The 15,295-nt window shown below is 42.1% G+C and overlaps 1 protein-coding gene across 1 annotated transcript; it reads left to right on the top strand.

Annotated features, from left to right (window-relative positions):
* The first annotated feature begins 1,043 nt into the window (after positions 1-1,043).
* arpc2 (actin related protein 2/3 complex, subunit 2) lies at positions 1,044-12,165 on the top strand. Its single transcript, XM_085448361.1, has 10 exons — positions 1,044-1,269; positions 3,004-3,038; positions 3,819-3,931; positions 8,246-8,291; positions 8,406-8,592; positions 8,752-8,845; positions 9,430-9,556; positions 9,651-9,751; positions 10,540-10,640; positions 11,668-12,165. Exons 1-10 carry the CDS (start codon positions 1,196-1,198, stop codon positions 11,687-11,689), a joined length of 900 nt encoding a protein of 299 aa, XP_085304487.1. The 5' UTR covers positions 1,044-1,195; the 3' UTR covers positions 11,690-12,165.
* The last annotated feature ends 3,130 nt before the right edge of the window (positions 12,166-15,295 follow it).

Genomic DNA, 15,295 nt, shown 5'->3' with positions numbered 1-15,295 from the left:
TTTACATTACATACCGCATTTCTATTTATGTATTTATCTATGTGTGCATGTTAAAAAAAAGACTGCTGCACATGTTTCACATTTGCCTAACAAAATTTAAAGAAATGAGGGGCGGCGCAAGACGTGCAATACTGCATGTTTCATTTGTAGTTGGATGGAGAAGTCACAGCTTCTCTAAACCAGAAAACAATGGCTCACTTTGTTTTCAGACTTTTTAAGAAACCACACCTTCTTTTCCTTTTCCAACTAAGCTTGTAAATGGTTATCAGACTGGTCATGTAACATAATATGTGCGTGTGTTTTGAGAAACATTATTCATATTCAACTTAGAAGCATTATTGCCTTGCTGAGTATAGGGCCTTTTCTAAGTAATTTGTGTGCTTTCCCCACACTCAATTAATCTCAGGTTACTTAATTTTCACACCAGGTTTCCCTATTTAAATAAGTCTTTAGAGTAATGTAGTCTATTTGTTTTCTTTTCTTTTTTCGACTTCTTTTAGCTGATTCCTTAGAGGTCGCCGCAGTGGATCATCTGCCTCACCTCACCCTATCCCAGCATCCTCCACTGTCCTCCTCAACAGCATCCATGAACCATCTATGTGGTTTCCTCTTCTCCTTCTGCCTGCCAGCTCATATTCATTTTTGCGTTGTCCAATATATCCACCATCCTCCTCTGCACACATCCAAACCAGCTCAGTCTTGCCTCTCTAACTTTGTCTCCAAACTATATCTGTCTTTTTGTAAGTTACACCTTCAAACCATGCACCACAGCAGGTCTCACTATCGTCATGAAAACCTTCCTTTTCTCTCTTACAGCAGTCTGTTCTAAATAAATAAATAGCCTTTTTTAAATAACAAGTATGAACAAGTATTTCCTGATTAGTGCAGTTGTGTGGCCCTAAAATTGTGATTGATGTACCATTTACACTTATTAAGTCGCGGACACCTGTTTCTTTCTTATGAACCCGCCGCAGTACTGTCATTACGAATTTATTACAGGCATTATTTTAGACGCCCCAGTCTTATTTGGGCCCTGCGAGTAAAATACGCGGAAGTTGCGGGCGGAAGTAGCCTCGACGGAAGCGGTCGGGTCTGTCAGGGCAGGAAAAAATTTGCAGAATTTGACACAAAGAGGTGAACCCCACCAAACAACACCGCTTATCCCCCCTTTTCCTAGACACCGGCGTCCGCTGCGATGATCCTGTTAGAAATTAATAACCGCATTATCGAGGAGACGCTGACGCTCAAGTTCGACGGCGCATCCAACGGGTGAGAAATCATCGCTACACCTGGCTAGCACCGCTAGCTTCCCCTTTAGCTTCTTACAGAAGATGATGGCTTCATTTAAAGAAACGGGGGAGATCGGGTACAGCAGGTTCAACAAAGTTAAGCTATGTGGTCTAAAGAGTATTGATTTTTTTTAAAGTGCAGAAATACACATAGAGTTAGCTTGTTGCTCTGCCTCGACGAGCCGGGGTGTGTCTGCACGGGCGGTGTTGTGCCAAAAATTGTAACCCCATTGAATTTAATATCCCCTGGCGGTTCTCCCACATACCTTGGAGATAAAACAACAAAGCACACAATAGATACTTAGGTTATATTTACACTGCGCTGCCAATAAATACGAAGCAAATATTTTTAAAAGGTTACATAGCCTTAAGGGAGCTAGCGGGAATAAAGCTAATTTATAAGCTTTTTTAAAAAAATGATTAAGCTATTCCACACTGGTTGATAACATCATATGTAAAATCACAAACCGCCTATAAAAACTATTTTTATAAATATAGTATATATTTTTATATGAAGTGAGGACTTTATTTCTTTTTTTCGGACACAACAGGTTTGTCAAGGCAAACTATCTTCTCATTTCCGGTGTCACTCCACCACGGCAGATCAGATTATATGCCCGCGGTGTTTTCACTTAATAAAGACCATTTATTTGCCTTCCGCGGCAGTACATAAAGCTTTTAGTGGCTAAATGATAGCCAACCATCGCCCATCTCTCTCGCTTTTTCTCCTGCTTCCGCATTCCTGTAGTCAGGCTGAGTCAAGTCTGCTCTGCACAGCCAGCAGCTGCAGCTCCTCAGAGCATGAGCGTGTGGACAAGTCGCTGCAGCATCCACCTTTACACTGTTGATTTGCTACTGTGCATTCCCCAGGCATTGCTTATATTGTTTGTTTGTTTTTTGTTTGTTTTTTAAGCTGTCGTGTCGAGATGATTCATTAAAGCTGTGACTCTATCATGACGTCATTACATAAAACATTTAAATGTTTTGCATTTTAGCAAGCGCACGGCTTCATCTTGCAATTAATTTGTGTCCCAGTCCTTGACTGGCAGCTGGAGTAATACCAGTATTGCACAGTACTGTAACTTGAACAGCAACTAACAGGTCCTGTTCAGATTATAATGTAGAAGAAATAATGAGGGTCAGTTCTGATTAACTCCCCATCCATGTATTTCACAAACTGGTAACCAGCTTACCGTGAAAACACCCTTGACTAAGCCACTCTACACGTGCTGTAAAGCTAGAGATACTGTTGAGCTTTTATGGTTTTATCAGAGGAAGTGATTTAGTTTGGTCAGCTGCAACTGCTACTAGCAGTTCTTTTTGTTTCTCCTTTTGCAGAATAATGTCTGCAAATTCAACCATGTTATTGCATTTTTTTTTAAATCACCAAACATCGGTATTAGTATCATTCTTAAAAACCTACATTGGATGGGCTCTAATCATCTTTCATCATACAAATATAAAGAATCTAGTGGCAGTAATTATAACAAACGGGAAACAAAGCAATAGCTAGCTAGCTTGTTTGCAGTGCGTGGCTTTGAATGCTGCGATGACCCTTTTTGTTCCCTTTTTAACCATCAAGTCTACTTAAACCTCCTCACTACCTTCATTGTTTCTTTGTTTGTTTTGATGCTATTTAAGATGGTAAATTGAACTCCAGCTTTGTGGGCTTAACAAACTGGTCTCCTCATGTTGTTTCTTTTTCTCCTCACAGAACCAAACCAGAGGCCGTCGATGTGACGTTTGCGGGTGAGTGTCTCGTGCAGCAGCGTGCTATTTTTGCCCCGTTTGTACTATATTTGAATATCAGTGTTTAGATTTTAACACACAGTAACGTGGCTCTCTCAGCCGAGTTGACTCGTCATCACCAGTGTGCCCTTTTTGCTGTCTGGATAAGGAAGGAACTTTTTGCTGTTCTCCAAATTAAATGAAACCAAATCATATGAGCCAGTGTTGGATGGGCCGCATGACATTTCTTTAAATGACTTTAATGTAGTTCATATTATGGCTTATAGATTTCTGTGTGTGTTGTGTCGTGCAGTATTTTGTGTAACCCGCTGTGAAGAAGGTTGTAATGTAATGTTTGGATTTGATCAGACACAATCACATTTTTGTGCACGCCTATTTCAAAATTTAAAGGGTGGTGCTGATGGTGGTGTTGTCTTCAGTTTCCTATTATGCAGCCAGCTTATTGCACATGTTCCTGTAATCAGTGTTGAATCTGAAAACATGGACTGAGATTACTAAGACGTCTCGTCTGTCTAAGTGAGGAATGAAAAGATCGAGGCGTTCATTGGAGTCTTTCCTGAGTTGCTCACCGTGTCTCCTGTGCCTGTTTCAGCTGTGACTGAATGTGTTTAGCGCCTACTAACATGTATTTTACTTATTTCTTATCCATTCCCTTGTCTTCTGTTTTATGTTTGTACAGCACTTTGGTCAACACGAGTTGTTTTTAAATGGGTTTTATAATTCATTTAAAGTTGAGCATTTCTCCCCCGCTGGTATTAACTCTGTGCCTGTGTGCTGCAGACTTCGATGGCGTCTTGTACCACATCTCCAACCCCAATGGGGACAAGACCAAAGTGATGATCAGCATCTCTCTGAAGTTCTACAAGGAGCTGCAGGATCATGGAGCTGACGAGGTAAAACACACACACAAAAGAGAGCGAGAGGCTGGAAAATGTTTCTCAAAACCTGAATACAAAGAATCAGATGATTTTTTTATTTAGCATGTATGACACAGAGGCCTTTGCAGAGTCTTGATTATAGCTGGTTTCACATCCTCTACAACACAAGAACATTCTCGTTATACAGAAAGTGCAATTAAGGATAACCTTAAAAGAGTTATTATTATCACATCTATAGTTTAAATCAGGGACTAAAGCTGCTTTGTATGATTGGTCATCTTATAGCTGTCCTTTCTGCAGCTCCTCAGTTCACCCTTTATCTGAACCCACACACTGTAGGTCCTGTCTCTTTAAGCCACGCTCTCTAAAAGCCCCTTTTTTCTGCTTAGCTGTCCCTCATGTGGGTTTTTACAAACAGAACCTACTTCTTATAAACTCGACTTTGGCTGTGGCTATGATGACCATATAAGGCGATCCACGATGATGTCAGCTCGGCACAAGAGTAGGAAAAAGCAGTTGTGAACCGAGGCTTAAGTACAGTCACAAGGGGGTTACCTTCTTTCCATTCAGTCGCCTTTTTACGGCTATGCTTAATATGAGTCAATTATTGTGATATTGTTTTAATGTGACTTAAAACTTCTTCTAACATGCTGTGGTGTCACAATAAACCAGCCCTGCATGTCGAGCTGCAAACGTGGGTAGAATCTGGTATAAACGTCCACCACACTGCTGGCTGCTGTCTGTACCACGCTTTGGTGTCACTCAGAGGCCTGTGTCCTTTTATGTCTGTGCTGGCGTTTGATACACACATGCAGCATTATTCAGTGCTGTGCATTGGTCCATTTATGCTCTGTTATTCTAAGCAGTGAATAGAAGCTGATCAAAGGCAGATTAAGGGAGAAAACTGCACAACCAAGCAAAATATGTTTTGGTTTCCTTTTAAAGGGGGTAAATCCGGGTGGTCATGGCACCTGCTGCTTTGTTTTGCATTTTTTTGTGTTGGTGTTTCATCCTTGAGCGCACTAAAAGTGCCCGAGGTTCATCCAGGCTTGAACATAAAGGACCTTTAGTTTTGCTTTGTTCTTCAGCACGATATATGATTATTTTAATGAAAAGCACTAAAACAAACGTGAGGTTTTGGGTTGGTTTTTTGTGGCATCTGATTGAAATATGCTTAGCTTTGTTCAGTTTTCTTCTACCAGATCCCTGATTGGTACATGAGAGTTAATCTGGGACAGTGCGTGCAAGTGTCTTTCATTGCACACTTTGATTTCAGTGATAATAAACCTGAGTGCAAGTGAAACTGTAAAAAGAGCCATGGGTTCAGGCAAGGCTGCTACTGAATTTGATTCCTGATGATGGTGAGTCGATCTGAGATATAAAATAAAAGTAGAATGAGGTCATTATTTCCCTCCACACACACAAACACACACAAACCTACACAAGTGCTCTGTTGCCATGTAAGGAAGAAAGCAGCCGCTGAGGCTTTCAGTAGAAACAGGAAGTGTGTGTGTGACTCACCCCAGGCGAGGAAGTGCTGACTGCGAGCAGCAGCCACTGTGTATGAAAGGCTTGGCTGCTGCCCAGCCGCTTCGCCCCTCCTCGTTCCCTGAAGCTGGGAATAGTGGTGTGAATAGTGGCACATTCGTTTTATTCTTCCTGTGACGAGTCAGTTTGGAAAACAGTTTTTGGATGAGCAGCGCAGGGGCTGTTTTTTAAGCCACTTGCTCATTCTCACACACACTAAAAACTAAATAGGCGCTACACACATTCAGTGTTTGCATGAATTAACACAATGACAGTTTCAGAAAACTGCAGTTTCCTAAAGCTTGGCAGAACGTCAGCTGAGATTTAAAGACACAGTTGATGCTTGTCTGAGATTACTTGTGAGGAGATCCCAGGGTTTGGGTGTGATAACAGCAAAGGCACGAGCCCCCTTTGAAATAAGCTTCAACTGCTTAATAGTGAAAAGTGATCAGGAAGCTTATCAAGATAATTTAAGGCTTTAAACTCCAACAGTGTCACTTTACTCTGGATTCTGTAAAGCACAGGCTGCAAACGTTTTGTTTTGTCCCAGTCAGTAATCTGGCCGCAGCATATGATTGAGCAACTCCAGTATGCAGCGCAAAACAGCAGTCCAGTCTGTGGGTGGAACACAAGGCATGCATAACCACAAAAAAGTTTGGAACAAACTGCTCTCTTGACTTGGCTGCGTTGATTTGTCAAAGATTATCTTAAAGTTCTTAACCTGCGTTTTAATAAAAGGAGTTCAAAAGCCCAGGTTACCCATCAGCCGCTCTGTTAGAGGACCAAACAATGTGAAACTTAGCCCTCTTATGGAATAGCTGTTTCATGGGTAAATACAGTTGTAAACCATCTACATAGCAGCAAAATCAAATGTGATGTTGGTATGTCGAGTAATTTGACCTAAAGGGAGCAAGTACAAGGAAGAAGGAACGGACCCCTGTGAGGAGACTGCGACGTTTTTGTGTTAGATTCTTGCCGTTGGTCTGATTTGCATATTGCTCTGTTCATTCCTGAATGACAGGCATCTATTACAGAGGAGCCTCCGACCTTTCATTACCTCCTTGAAACACACACACCTCCTTCCTGTCACAGTACAAGTCTTTCATTGAGCGGCAAGTTTGTTTAGCCACCTCTCTGCTCTGTTGTAAACCACATACTTAAAACAGACCTCTCACGCTCTTATCTCTTATACACATGAAATTCCGGATGTTCAACAAGTCAGTGTATGTATGAGTAATTCCCAGGAGGTAGAAACTCTATTACAAACATTTGTTTTCTACTCTCAGCTCTGTATGATGTCAGTAAAAGTGGCTATATCACATTTTAACATCCAAACACCAATCCAAGCGTTGACTCTACGGCAGTAATCGTAAAGCTTCAGTGGCCATTTTTCTCCTTTGGATTGAGACACAAACCCAGGCTCCTGTGTCAAAAGCTAGTTTCCTTCTGATACTCGTCTCGAGTCCTGATATCAGTATGTAGATGCGTCCACTGTGGTGAGAAGTCTTGGGACATGAGGAAGCTGCCAAATGTACTCTTTCATTTATATTAGAGTTCATAAATCTATTAATGAATTTATGTTGCGTTCTTAGATATTAATATTGAGGTTTCTCATGTGACGTCATTAGCACATGCCATATTCTATGTGATGGAGCCACCAGTTGTTAGGGAAAAATGTGTGTTCTCCCACTGGTTGGCAGTGATTCTTTAAAGCTGCTTGTTGTCGCTGGATCAAAAATGTAGCGATTGCTTTGGTTGCCTGTAGTTTTTGATGTTTGTCTGCAAATATCTGTTAACTGCAGGCCCAGCGGTAGTTCAGATTGAAAAGGATGTGGATAAGATACAGCTTGAATCTAATTAGAAATACAGAACATTGTTTTTTAAAGTAAAAGTTATGCTGCAGCACTGCAGCCAACATGTTTCAGAAGGTGCAACTTTTAGTCTGAAAGTTGACCTTTCCCATTTCCTGTTAGCGTCACACTGCTCACAGTATCACTACAGCTCAAAGTCCATCACTTCCCTTTAAATACAGACCACAGCAGTACGCTAGCTGACAAAGACAGTCACAAGAAGGTTTTTTGCTAACCGGTCAAGAACTGAGCGTTTCTATTGACAGGCGGTTGCCAAGGCATCATTGACCAGCATGAAGTCCTGCCTGATTGGGTCTTTAAAAGTTATTTTCCCCACCAACTCCCGTCAACTTCTAGAAACCACTTAAAACCAGTTAGAGAATACTATGCGGGTAGTTGCCAGATGGTTGCAGACCAGTCTCTAGGCCTGGGTGACCAGGACCTTATTCACTTGATCCTACATTGTCACCACGGTTGTCAAACGTCCAAAATGATGGACAGGTTCACACCACATGGTTAGAGGCCATGTTTTTGCAAAATCCCAATAAAGTTCTTCTTCTTGTTTCTTTTTGTTTTTGCAAAGCTACCTTAGATATCAAGTCTAAAAATATGGAGCTGGAAGAGGTCCTCTTAGATCTCACAGGATTCCCACCACATGTGAAAACTACTAAGATTTCCAAGAAAATGAAAGATCTGTTTTGAAAGTGGTTAAAAGAAAGCCTCCAACTTTTAATTTTTCTCCTCTGTGCTATTAAAGCCACACCTTTGGAGTCGGGCCTCTAACAAGACTCTTCAATTAGCAGAGTAATTATTCAGTGTTTTTTTTTTTTTTTTAGGCCCATTGAGTAATCTGTCTTTTGCTGTTGTGCTACATTTGTTCTGTGCAGTGCAGCTCTTGAAAAACCACAATACGGATGTGTGTTACAAATAAAGTTCATATTTTTAATTCCAGTTGCTCAAGAGGGTCTATGGGAACTTCCTGGTTTCACCAGAGGCGGGTAAGGTCTTTTTGAGCTCTTTTTTTCTGCAAGTTTCAGAAATCAGCTGAGCCTTGATGCTATTTTTTTTTCCTCGACTGTAAAAATAAAAGCTCTACATGTATTATATTACAGGCTACAACGTGTCTCTCCTCTACGACCTGGACGTTCTACCAGCCAACAAAGATGAGGTTGTCCACCAGGCCGGCATGCTCAAGAGGAACTGCTTTGCCTCAGTGTTTGAGAAATATTTCAAGTTCCAGGAGGAAGGCAAAGAGGGCGAGAAGAGGGCCGTGGTCCACTACAGAGAGGACGAGTCCATGTGAGTGTGTCATGAGAAACATTTAGGAAAGCCAAGAGTTAAAGACATTTGTTAGCCATTTCAGCACAGGTCTTAAAGTATATCAAAAATAAATTGATGTATTTCGGACCTCGTTCCTGTCATTTCTCTGGAAGCCAACATAACTTGTGGTCGCTGCAGGTATTTGGAGGCCAAGAAAGACAGAGTGACGGTGGTGTTCAGCACAGTGTTCAAAGACGACGACGACGTCATCATCGGCAAAGTCTTCATGCAGGTGTGTGTGAGGCCACATTTACTGATTTCTACTGTCTTTGCTTAGCTCCTTTTCCTTTCGTACCTACTCGGATCGACTCGCCACGACTCGACTTGGATGGACGTCGAGGGAAGAATATACGTGCTTCTATGATTGGTCTGTGGCTATTTATCAGACTTGAGGGATCACTGCGTTATTTTTTTATACCCATTTCCTCTGTTGCTGAGTTTCAAAAAAGGCGGTTTTAATTTTGACCAGCCAATCAGTGGCATGAGGTCTGATGATGACACATTTTAGTACCTGTTTGGAACCTCTGCAGAGCAGATATTTTAAAAGTACCTGGTTCCAAGTGAATGGAAAACCCTGAAAACAGTAGCGAACTGTGCCGAGTCGATCCGAGTAGGTTCTAATGGAAACGGGGCTTTAATTTGCATTACCGCCTCCTACTGGACCAGAGTGGAGCGCTTTCATGTAACATATTCCTGTAATTCCTGTCATTCCGACCACTGACTCCAACTGTATTGCCCTCTCTCTTTTTCTTTTTTCATTTTGATAATTAAAGAAGCTTTAAAAAAGTGCTGCAAACATATTTTTCCTGTGTGTAGGAGTTCAAAGAGGGTCGGAGAGCCAGCCACACAGCTCCCCAGGTGCTCTTCAGCCACAGGGAGCCTCCTCTGGAGCTGAAGGACACAGACGCCGCCGTCGGGGACAACATCGGATACATCACTTTCGGTCGGTGCTTTGTTTTTAGTTTAACAAAGACTCGCATTTGCTGGTCACTTCACAGCTAACGCAGTGGTTTTAATTTGTTGCTTTGTGTTTTCAGTCCTGTTTCCGCGTCACACCAATGCCAATGCCAGAGACAACACCATCAACCTCATCCACACCTTCAGGGACTACCTGCACTACCACATAAAGTGCTCCAAGGTGAATTCACCTCAGCCAGTCACTCCTCTACACTTGATGGTTTTATTTACTTGGCAGTTTTCCGGGTTTCAAATAATTTTACACAACAAAAGTTGTTGTTTTCTTTTGTTTTTTTTACTTTCTTTGCTTTAATCCTTGATCCAGCCCGATCTTTGTCCCAAGTAATAAATGCTTGTTTTGTTCGTTGCAGTGTTATTTCTGAGCTGTTTGGTTGTGTTTGAAGGGCCCTGACAGGTGAACTCAAGTCAGTAAACACACCTGCCAAAGCTGAAAGCTAAAAACCACAAACAATCCTCCACCGCGATAGTGCGGTTTTTCTCTCTTTTTCTTTCTCTACGATACAAAGTCCCGCTGTCGGTGAGATCTCGTCTGACTACCCCCAAGAGGGCGTTTGTGTAGATGCGATGACCCACGAAACAAGACTTGCTTAAGCACGATTGCTCGAACGTGCTTCCTGTAACCCCTAATCAGTGCATGTTTTGTATGACTGACATTTCAGAGATGTGGACGTTGGTTGTCTTTGTCTCAGACAGTGAGCTGACGAGGCAGATGTATTTATAGGCTTAAATGTTAGAAATGCGATGATGTAAACTTAGAAAACAAACAACCGCTGTTTTTTCCGAGCATGAGCAGTTTCGCTCGAGCGATTAGCACAGAGCAAAGCATGCATCCCCCTCCTCTGCCCTGCAGCCTTGCGACCAGGGGAAATGTGCCAACACTGGAGACTAAACACTTAACATCATAAGGTTGCGATTGGCATTGAATCACATGTCCCGTCTCTTCCGCAGGCCTACATTCACACACGTATGAGAGCCAAGACGTCAGACTTCCTCAAGGTGCTGAACCGCGCTCGACCCGACGCAGAGAAGAAGGAGATGAAGACCATCTCGTAAGTAGCCTCTGCTCTCCTCCCTGTTTCTGTCAAACGGAGTTCAACTGATTATATTTGGCTTAACACAACCTCACCTGCACTTTAAGGCTTCATCTTCAGCTTTAGCGCATTTCAGATCTTGCACAAGGATGTGTTCGGGAATCAGAAGCATCTTTGTTCGTGATAACTTATAAAAAAGGCAAAACAAGCGGCGGATTCAGGCTGGGGATACTATCTCGGCACTCCTGTTTTTACCAGATAAAAGCGCCTTTTTCATCTTTCAGTCTGTGTGTTTTTGAGGTGTGCAGCATGTTTGCCTGCATAGTTTTCTGCTGTTTGAAAGGTGCGCATACATACAGCGTGAGCTCAGAGAGGCTTTGCACCGAGGCTAATGTGTAACCGAAATAGGAACGATTCGATTGGAAGACTGGACGAGTGCCACTCGCTGCTTCGGCAGTTAGTTGATAAACATTTCTGTTGAATCTCAGGTTGACGACTGACGGGGAAAAAATGTTGATGTGAACACAAAACTGAAATCCAAGTGTCACGCAATGACACGAAAGCATGCGACAGATTCCCTTATATGATTGGCAGATTAGATGTGATGATAGCGTTACTTGTGTAGCACTATCGTTTTTGATGTTCAGGTATGCACAAAGATGAATGGAATCTTTCAGTAGCTCTCAGAGGGCCTACCAAAACACGATACAAACAGGAAATGCACCAACAACAACCTGTAAATATGTCCTTTTTTTTAAATTGCTGAGGATTACAACGTGCAGTCCTTTTTGTTGAACTGTTTTTTTTTAACTTGACTCCGTTTCTTGGAAACTTGTTTACATCCAAAGCTGGAGGCAGCAGTCAGCATGTGTGACACAAATAAGGGGAAATGTTGTGTTTAGCTTGTTTTTTAAGGTACCTACCAGGGCAGGAGAGAGTCGGGCTCGCTCACTGTTCACTGGTTCTGTCTTCATTTTTATCATAACATGTGACCGATGTTCATGTTCTCATCTGACAAAAAACTGTTTTGTCTTTACGTTTTCAGTGGAAAGACCTTCTCCCGCTGAGGCCGACCCTAACCTGAAAAAGTACAATCCACCCCCGCCCCCCCACCTCCTGTGGGCATGCCCAGACGCGCCACAATGAGACTTAACGCCACATCGGACCGGACTTCAGGAAGCCTCTAATTCCCCGCCCGCCCTCCCAGCCTCTCATGTCCAGACTTTTGTTTTGTTTTTGTTTGTTTTTTTTTATTCTTATTTGGTTGAATAATAATGCTGTCCGTACCTGAGGAAACCCTCACAATAAATGGAAAAAGGGCATTCCTTGCTTTGCATAGTTAAAAAGAAAAGAAGAATTATTAGTCCTATATAAATATATATATGATAAAACTGAAATTTTTGATACGATATCTTTTACTCCATTTGGTACTCTTGCTTGCCCTCACAGTCATGATGGATGATTTCAGTCCCCTCTGTACTTTCATGTCTTCTGTACCGTTGTCATGAAAAAAAGAGAAATAAATCACGCTTTAAAAAAAGCATCTTTTTGTTCACTTTTTTTCACTTGATAAAATTTTATCAAGTGAACTGTTTGCTTACTGTCCTGATAGAGGATAGCCAAGAGTGAAAAAACTGAACTCTTTTGCAGTGTGTTTGGGGACACACAACTAAAAGGAAGTTTGTTGTGTGGAGCCAGTTGAGGTGGTTCAGGCATCTGACGAGGATGCCTCTTGGGCGCCTCCTGGGTGAGGTGTTCCAGGCATGTCCCACCAGGAGGATGTCCCAGGGAAGACTCAGGACACGCCGGAGAGGTTGTATCGCTCGGTTGGCCTGGGAACTCCTTGGTGTTCCCCTGGATAAGCTGGAGGAGGTGGCCAGGGAGAGGGAGGTCTGGGCTTCTCTGCTTAGGCTGCTACCCTGCAACCCAGCCCCAGATAAGCAGAAGGATATTGATGGATGGGTTTGTTGTGTGTTTATTTAGTTGAGGTTCTTCAGTTTTCAAGGATTACCTGGTCCTGGAGAAATCGGGAACAAAGGCGACTAAGGTGACTTTGAATGTGGGATTGTTGTTCAATTCAATTCAATTTTATTTATATAGCGCCAAATCACAACAAAAGTCGCCTCAAGGCGCTTCATAGATACAGAGAAAAACCCAACAATCATATGACCCCCTATGAGCAGCACTTTGGTGACAGTGGGAAGGAAAAACTCCCTTTTAATGACCTTGTAGTACCATATCACCCTATTAGAGCACTTCGCTCTCGCTCTGCAGGCCTACTTGTTGTTCCTAGAGTATTTAAAAGTAGAATGGGAGGCAGAGCCTTCAGTTTTCAGGCCCCTCTTCTGTGGAACCAGCTTCCAGTTTGGATTCGGGAGACAGACACTATCTCTACTTTCAAGATTAGGCTTCAAACTTTCCTTTTTGCTAAAGCATATAGTTAGGGCTGGACCAGGTGACCCTGAATCCTCCCTTAGTTATGCTGCAATAGACGTAGGCTGCCGGGGGATTCCCATGATGCATTGAGTTTTTCCTTTCCAGTCACCTTTCTCACTCACTATGTATTAACAGACCTCTCTGCATTGAATCATATCTGTTATTAACCTCTGTCTCTCTTCCACAGCGTGTCTTTATCCTGTCTTCCTTCTCTCACCCCAACCAATCACAGCAGATGGCCCCGCCCCTCCCTGAGCCTGGTTCTGCCGGAGGTTTCTTCCTGTTAAGATAAGATGGGGCCTGATTATTTAAGACCTTGTATGTGAGGAGCAGAATTTTGAATTCACTTCTGGATTTAACAGGAAGCCAAAACAGGAGAAATCTGCTCTCTCTTTCTAGTCCCTGTCAGGACTCTTGCTGCAGCATTTTGGATTAGCTGAAGGCTTTTCAGCGAGTGTTTTGGATAATAATGAATTGCAGTCGTCCAGCCTGGAAGTAATAAATGCATGAACTAGTTTTTCAGCGTCACTCTGAGACAGGATATTTCTAACTTTAGAGATGTTGCACAAATGGAAGAAAGCAGTCTTACATATTTGTTTAATATGTGCATTGAAGGACATGTCCTGGTCAAAAATGACTCCAAGGTTCCTCACAGTGTTACTGGAGGCCAAGGTAATGCCATCCAGAGTAAGAATCTGCTTAGATACCATATTTCTAAGCTTTTCAGGGCCGAGTACAATAACCTCAGTTTTATCTGAATGAAGAAGCAGAAAGTTAGCGGCCATCCAGGTCTTTATGTCTTTAAGACATTCCTGCAGTTTAACTCATTGGTGTGTGTTATCTGGCTTCATGGACAGATAGAGCTGGGTGTCATCTGCATAGCAGTGTAAATGTATGCTATGTCTTCTAATGATACTGCCTAAGGGAAGCATGTATAATGTAAACAGAATTGGTCCTAGCACTGAACCCTGTGGAACTCCATAATTAACCTCAGTGTGTGAAGAGGACTCTCCATTTACATGCACAAACTGGAGTCTATTAGATAGATATGATACAAACCACTTGTTGGTGAGTATTTTAGAAATTGCTAATCTACTGACATTTTTCCCAGACAACCAACTCTGGAGTTTACAGAGGATGGTCTGAACAACAGAAAATAAACACAGTGAGCTGCAAAATGTTGCTGCCAGAGGAGAACAGCCAGACTGCTTTGAGCTGAAATGAAGGCAGCAGTAATTCAAATAACCACTTGTTACAACCAAGGTATGCAGAAAAGCATCTCTGGATGTGGAGAAAATCACAACTAATGGGTGGGCTGCAGCAGAAGACCACACTGGGTTCCACTCCTGTTAGCTAAAAACATGAGTTACACAGGCTCCCCAAAACTGGAGTATGTCTGGTCTGATAAGTCTAGATTTAGTTTCAAACCTTCAAATAGTAGGTTGGTGTAAACAACATTAAAGCTTGGGTCCATTCAAGCTGCTGGGGATGGATAATGGTGCTTGGTACCTTTGCACTTCTGAGCTCTTAGCTCCAACTGAACATCCTTTAAACACCACGACCTACCTGAGAAATATTGTCCATTCTTTATGACCACAGTGCACCCATCTCCTGATCACTGCTTCCATCAGTCAACTCAAACTGCTTTCTTCAACATAATGACTTCACTTCAAAGCCAAGAAAACATCTTTGGGATGCGGTGGAACAGGAAATTCACATCATGGACGTGCAGCAGACAAACCGTAAGATGCTGGACCAGAATCTCTGACGATTTTTTCCAGCACCTTGTTCAATCTGTGCCACGAATAACTGAGGATGTTCTGAAGACACGAAAGGGGTCCAACCCAGTACTTCCAAGGTGTACTTAATAAAGCATAGAAATCTCTGCCTTTCATGAAACTTTTGGTTTATTATGATGTTTAAATGCAAACTTAAACATAAATTGTATCAAAGCTCTTGGTAATAAAAAGACTAAATGACTGCTCTTTTACAATATCAGTTTACATGATAGTAAATAAATGAAAACGGATACAGACGCACATATAAGTGAGTTTGTTTGAATTTGTATTCATAACACTGTTTTTGATGAATTTCTTTCAACCATCTATTTTTGTCACATCTGTTTTTACTATTTGTTCATCTAATTTCACAGATGCGATAGAGGGATACTTGTTAAGCAAACATTTGATGGCAAATGGCTCTTAAATGTGAATATTTTGCTCTTTTTCTGTCCTGCC

The sequence above is a fragment of the Copadichromis virginalis genome, linkage group LG23, assembly GCF_057382275.1.
Source record: "Copadichromis virginalis isolate Kocher_CV1m ecotype Utaka linkage group LG23, C_Virginalis_male_GT1.1, whole genome shotgun sequence".
Classification (NCBI taxonomy): domain Eukaryota; kingdom Metazoa; phylum Chordata; class Actinopteri; order Cichliformes; family Cichlidae; genus Copadichromis; species Copadichromis virginalis.
The sequence above is the reverse complement of the archived record's forward strand: the minus strand, read 5'-3'. Positions and strand labels throughout refer to the sequence as shown.

What these genes read in the sequence shown, in the direction of transcription:
- arpc2 (XM_085448361.1), top strand. Translation starts at nt 1,196, where the DNA reads ATGATCCTGTTAGAAATTAATAACCGCATTATCGAGGAGACGCTGACG. An exon ending in CGTCGATGTGACGTTTGCGG is followed by an intron (nt 3,039 to 3,818) that starts GTGAGTGTCTCG and finishes TGTGTGCTGCAG; the next exon opens with ACTTCGATGGCGTCTTGTAC. An exon ending in CATCGGATACATCACTTTCG is followed by an intron (nt 9,557 to 9,650) that starts GTCGGTGCTTTG and finishes TTGTGTTTTCAG; the next exon opens with TCCTGTTTCCGCGTCACACC.